A 6,578-nucleotide genomic window follows, 5' to 3' on the forward strand; every position below is an offset into this window, starting at 1 on the left:
GCCAATGGCGGCTCGACCTCCTGTCTCGAACGGGCCAATAGGCGGCGGGGGCCGAGGCACGAATTCGAACCGCGCTGCTGGGCGGGGCGGGGCCGGGCCGGGCCGGGCCGGGCCTGGGGGGGGGGGGGTGTCACGTGACGCGGGAGGGGAGGCTTCCGCTTCCGGGTGGGGCTCGCGCGGTCGCCATGGCGAGCAACGCCGCCAGCCTCAACGCCGTGAGGGAGACCATGGACGGTGAGGGGGCAAATAGCCCGACCGAGCCCTAATTAAACCCTAATTAAACCCGGGAGATCTTTATTAAGCTCTGGGTTCGGCTAATTTGCCTGTTATTAAGCTGTGGGTGTACCAGTTCCCTTCCTCAGGAGGGCGGCCTGGTGGTGAAGGGGCTGTGAGGAGAGCAGTGAGCGCTACAGATCCAGAATAGCCCAAAGTACAAATTAAAATGACTGCCCTGTGGCATAAAGGGTCCGGGAGAAGTGGCACTGAAAGCAGGGAGAAATATTTATGAATCTAGAGGCTTATAAATGCTCTTAAAATAAATAAACTAAACTAAATAAGCAAATTTAAAAAAAATAAAAAAAACATACTAAAATAAATAAACAAATAGCCTAAAGTAAATAAACAAACTCTCAGCAACGTGAGCAGGGTGAATAAAAATCAAGTTGTTGCCGTTCCTTGCCAGGCTAACTCTGGAGAATCAAAGCTAGCAGGCTCTGGAGGCGTGTTTTAACTGTGGATCTTAAAAACACCATGTGGAATGGATGCTAAAAGTTAAGGATGCTTAGAGGAGACAGATGTGACTTGGGGGGGAGGTGGGGAATCAGAGGGGACAAACTTAGTATGGACAAACAGCTTTTTTCTGTTGTGGAGGGAGAAGCTAAGGCAGCTTGGAGGGGACACTTGACACTTTGGTGGAAAAGCTGAGGTAACCAACAGGGCACAAAATGACATCTTTGGGGGGAAATGCAACAGAACTTTGAGGGCATAATGTGAGTTTTTCTGGAGGGGGGCTGGGGCAAATTATGTGGGTTTCAGGCTAAGTGGAAAGGTGCTGAGAAATCCCTTGAGGATAGTTAAATAAGAAGGCTTCCTATGGAAATGCTCTATTGAGGCTCATAATTTAACTCCTATGGCCAGATAACTTGTTGTTGTGAAAGTCAGAGGATTTCTTCCACAGCATCTGACTTTTTTCCCTGTGACTTGAGTGGAATTGACTGGATGTGTTAGGCCTTTAATTTCTTGGCCTGTGTAAATGTGACTGAGGCTGTGCTACAATATGCTTTTGTTACACTGAAGTGTACACAATACACAATGTACACAATACAAAATATACACAATATTTTCATGGCTGTCAAGAGGACAGGAGTTGCATGCCATGTTGGTTTTATAGGGTAAGAGTGACCTACTTTATTTTCTTCTAATTTGGGGGAGTAGCATCTATACAAACTAAAGCTGTATTGACATAGCCTCAGGTTGGAGATTACCGTGGCACCCAGAAATAAACTCTCAACAAGCTCTGCTGCTATATGTGTAATTAAAACTGTTTAAGGGTATTAAAGAAATGGGGCCTTCCAGGGAAGACTTGAAAGGGAAGAGGGGCATTTTTGTTACAACACAACAGACTGCAATCTCCTTCTCTAGAAGGTTTCATATGGGCATGTAATCCTGTAAGTCTTTTTTCATGTTATGTAAAATTCTAATAGTATTGCTTGTCCTTAGTCCACTATTAGTGTTGGATATAAAGCCAGGCTTAGCTATAAAATGAAAGGGCTAGAAAGCTCCTGGCATTCTCTGTCAAAGCTTCCAGTCCATTTAAACTTGTCTTCAAGTAAGTATTTGGAGTTCAAAACTGCATATTCTTATAGCCTACCTTTCACATAATTTGCAAGCAGTTTAATCATTGATTTTTTTCACTTTTTCCAGAACCCGTTATCCAGTGTTAAGTTTGCTGAATCAGAGATGCATGATACCTAAGTCAGTGAGGAGCTGTAGATTCTGACTTGCACTGGAAAGCAGACCACAAATACTGTTGAGGTTCATGCTGCACATGCTTTCCTTGACTGCCACCTCCACGGATTCTACAGTGAAAAATAAATTTTGATGAAAAACACTTTTGATTGCTGTAGGGTCTAAATTGATTTCATTTTTTCCTTTTACAGTTCTGTTTGAGATTTCAAGAATATTAAATACTGGTTTGGATATGGAGACCTTGTCTATTTGTGTGCGACTTTGTGAGCAGGGCATCAATCCAGAAGCATTATCTTCTGTTATTAAAGAACTGCGTAAAGCTACAGAAGCTCTAAAGGTATTTCTGTTAATTAAAAAGCACGTACCCTTAAAAGAATCAAATCTATGTTCAGTTTGCTATACTTCCATGTATAAATTCTACTTTGAAATAAAAAGCAGTCTTCTAATCTGGAGTTTTCAGCTGCCATTTGCCCCCTCATCTGCATCATGTTGTGATTATTTTGCTTTCTTCTTCAACCTGCATCAGCTTACTTAAGCAACTTCAGCTTCAACGTTCAGTGTTTGTAAACAGGTTCATGCAGCTGCTGGTGCTAATGTAGACTTCACACATTGCTCTAACCTCATCAACCCATGCTTTAAATGTCTCCAGGGACAAGCAAAGGGATTTCATAGGGGTGCATGTGGATATATGTGATGTTTTGTAATTTAGCTGTTCAGCTAATAGAGTAAATAACTAGAATTTAAAAAACTGACCTGCCTTTTTAAAGGGTTTTTGTTCTTTACTGCCTACCTAAGCATTATGGTTTCTTTTCCAGTGTAACTTATTTCTTTGGGGTTGGAGGGAAAGTCCATTTCTAGCCTATCTATTTCTGTTCTGATCTGTACAAAACTCAATTTTTAGATTTTGACTGTATGTATGCTAGTCAGGGCTATTTTTCCACCCTTGAGTTTTTGACTATCATAGAACCTCATCCCATTGGCCTCTGCCCATCGACCCATCCTGTCCAGGTCCCTCTGCAGGGCCTTCCTACCCTCCAGCAGATAAATGCTTCCCCCCAGCTTGGTGTCGTCTGCAAACTTACTGAGGGTGCACTCAGTTCCCTCATCCAAATCATCAATAAAGGTGTTAAAGAGGATTGGCCCCAACACCGACTCCTGGGGAACACCACTGGTGACCAGTCACCAGCTGGATTTCACTCCAGTCACCACCACTCTCTGGGCACAGCCGTCCAGCCAGTTTTTAACCCAGCAAAGGGTGTACCTGCCCAAGCCATGGGCTGCCAGCTTCTCCAGGAGAATACCGTGGGAGACCATGTCAAAGGCCTTGCTGAAGTCTCAGTAGACTACATCAACAGCCTTTCCCTTATCCACCAGGCGGGTCACCTGGTCACAGAAGGAGATGAGGTTGGTCAGGCAGGACTGGCCTTTCATGAACCCATGCTGGCAGGGCCTGATCCCCTGGCTGTCCCGCACACGCTGTGTGATTGCCTTCAAGATGACCTGTTCCATCACCTCTCCTGGCACCGCGGTCAGGCTGACAGGCCTGTAGTTCCCTGGGTCCTCCTCACGACCCTTCTTATAGATGGGTGCCACATTGGCAAGTCTCCAGTTAGGACTGGAGATCGAGTTGGGACCTCTCCAGATGACCAAGACCACTGACAGATGATGGAAAGTGGCCCAGCAATCACATTCACCAACTCCCTTGGCACCCTCATATGGATCCCATCCAGTCCTGTTGAAAGACAGTCCAGGTGGAGCCGCAGGTCTCTAACTGTTTCCACCAGAGGTGTGGGGGGGTTCTTCTGCTCCTTGTCCCAGACTTCCAGGCCAGGAGGATGAGTACCCCAAGGACAGGTTAGTAAAAACAGATGCAAAGACAGATGTTTGGTCCTCTTGCTGTTAATATATTTATAAAAAATGTTTTTTTTTTATCCTTAACCGTAGTGGCCAGGTTGAGTTCATGCTAGGCTTTGGCCTTCCTGATTATTTCTCTGGATATGCTGGTAACTTCCTCGTACTCTCCTCGAGTTTCCTGTCCCTTCTTCCACAGACAAAACTCTTTGTCTCCCAGATACACAGTAGAAGTTCCCTGTTCAGCCATGCTGGTCATGCTTTTGTTGCTGTCCTTTGCCTGTTTGTCCCATAACTGGCTTAAAATTTACTAATGCCTGCCTGCCATCAGTACTGCACCTCGTTGTGTGGGTTAAGTTGCGCAGTTATGAAGGCTTAGGAAATGGATCAAATATTTGATTAAATATTTGATCAAATAATTGGCAATGTGATTTAGGCAGTTGCGATGTGTCATTTTTAATAAATTTTTTGTAAATAATTTCACTGAGTGAGCAATAATTAGAGATTTTCCTTTGGGGTTCACTACGCAAAGTTTCATGCATTTTTGCACTTACTGAAAGCATTAGAGTAAAATGGTCAGGATACTATCTGCTCAGATAAAGATACATGATTTAACAAAACAAACAGAAATGGTGATGTTTATAAAGGCTAATGGCAGTTGAAAGCATTATTAAATATATATATATATTAAGCTATTCCTTAGAGAACAACATGACAGCTTATGAAGATTATAAATAGCTTATCTTTAGATTTGAAGTTTTCTACGTAGGTGTAAGGCTTTAACTTGCTTGGTATTTTCTTTTTACGACTTGTAATAAATGTTTTTTCTTTTTCTAGGCTGCTGAAAATATGACAGGCTGACATGGGAGAAGCTTTCTGCATGAGAAGAATTCAAAGTTGTAGGGGTAATAGATATGAAAATTGACTGCTGTTCAGACATAAAGTGAAATTATGGCTGTGAAGGTTTCAGAATATTTCTGTAATCTTCTTGAAAAGGATGACGTACAGAACAGCTTTGAGAAGTTTTTTTAAAATAAGATAGGCCCAACAATAATTTTTTTATTCTTTAATACTTGGTTATTTTTGTGAACCGTTTGTAAATACAGTGTAATCACACTTTAGCATCCAGTATTTTTAAACCATGCCAGGTACTGAACACTTGCTGAAATTGCTAGCATGTTCCAGTGGATATTTTGAGTATAGCTGGTTAATGCATCCTTTAGAAGTGCTAATGTATCCTGTTTTTACTCCTGTATTTGTATAAACCAATGCAGACACTTTGATCTGTGGTCAAGATAGGAATGAAGCCCCTCCTGGCTTGATTGTAACTAGAGTATCAGTGATAATTTAAGTGACTTCAGTCTCATTCCGAAAGAAATAAAGCACTTTTATAATGAAGCTAATTAATTGTCCTTTTAATTCATGTTGTTATAAGAAGTGTTTTTAACCTGAGTAAAAAAGGAACTTCGACTTATGCAGATATCTATGTAAATTTGAATTCTGTATGGCAGAGGGATATCTTACAGAGTTCAAATCCTATTTAGTTTACACTTGTTTGGAGTACTAGACCTGAAAATATTAAGCCTATGTTGTTACTTCCTACTCAAAGCATATATAGAAATTACCAGATCTGGTTGTGAGTCTTAATGCTCATTTTTTTGTAGGAATGTCTCTATATTCAGCACTAGGAATTTTCACTGATGCCAAAATGAGTCTTTATAGTGTATATACAGTGAACTGTGGAGCGTGTTAATCCAGTGAATGTCCTTGCATCCAGGAAATATACTTCGTAAGAAAACTGTTTCTGGTGTATTATTCCTCTGCTGCTGTTTAAGCTTTTGCAATTTTTCATCAGAACGATTTAAAGCTGTATAGTGTTGCTGGTGGAACCGTAGTGACCTGCATGGTTGATAGAGAGACTACACATAGAAATGACCCAGGAATCTTTAAGATAAACTTTATTTGTGCAGAGAAAACAAGGTCTTTCTATTTTGAGCTTACATCATACACATTCTAGCTAGGTCATAGCTCTACAAAAAGTGATCAAGCAGGCTAAAGACTTCACATGCCTGGCAGAGAATAGGAATATGCATTACATTAAGTTATTTACCATTATGTCCAGTTTCTCTGGTCAAAAAGTTATTCCTGTAGGATGCTCTGAAAACTTCTTGATAACCAAACTGTCAGGGATTTAAAGTAGTATCATCTGTCTCAGTCATAATGGATGTTCAAAATCCTTTGTAAATCAATGTTCTAACTTCAGAGTTAAAGCTTTTTTGAATACTGGGTATAATGTTTTTGAAAATGCTAAGTTATCCATAGTATGAAAAGATTAATAATGCAATTTATCCTACCAAACCTGAAAAGTCAGCAAAATGTCACGAAAGCATCAGGTCAGTTAAATTAATGATCAGCTATTTTAGCTAGACTCAGTGCTACCTGTCATAATCAGAAAAGACCAGGGGAGCATTTTTGCACTGTGAACAGGTTATCTTCTTTTTTAGCATTTAATATGTAATTGTCATAAGCCAAAGACATGTACTTTCTGTACAATTTTATTGAAAAATTCTGGCAATTCTTATTAAATTGTTCTATATATTCAACGAGTACACAATTACTGTGAGAAATTATGCTGGCCTTTATGTAAATATATATATCCTTAGGCAGTCTAAAAGTTGTGGCTCTTATGTATATCTAAATATGAGAATTCTCACTTGTGAAACTTAAACGCCAAAAATTTTTTTTGAACTGTAGCAAAT

General features: G+C 40.7%; 1 protein-coding gene across 1 annotated transcript; it reads left to right on the top strand.

The window, feature by feature from the left end:
* The first annotated feature begins 123 nt into the window (after positions 1-123).
* On the top strand, positions 124-5,222 carry MZT1 (mitotic spindle organizing protein 1). Its single transcript, XM_027472924.3, has 3 exons — positions 124-234; positions 2,160-2,305; positions 4,657-5,222. Exons 1-3 carry the CDS (start codon positions 186-188, stop codon positions 4,678-4,680), a joined length of 219 nt encoding a protein of 72 aa, XP_027328725.1. The 5' UTR covers positions 124-185; the 3' UTR covers positions 4,681-5,222.
* Positions 5,223-6,578: the final 1,356 nt, after the last annotated feature.

The sequence above is a fragment of the Anas platyrhynchos genome, chromosome 1, assembly GCF_047663525.1.
Source record: "Anas platyrhynchos isolate ZD024472 breed Pekin duck chromosome 1, IASCAAS_PekinDuck_T2T, whole genome shotgun sequence".
Taxonomy (NCBI): Eukaryota; Metazoa; Chordata; class Aves; order Anseriformes; family Anatidae; genus Anas; species Anas platyrhynchos.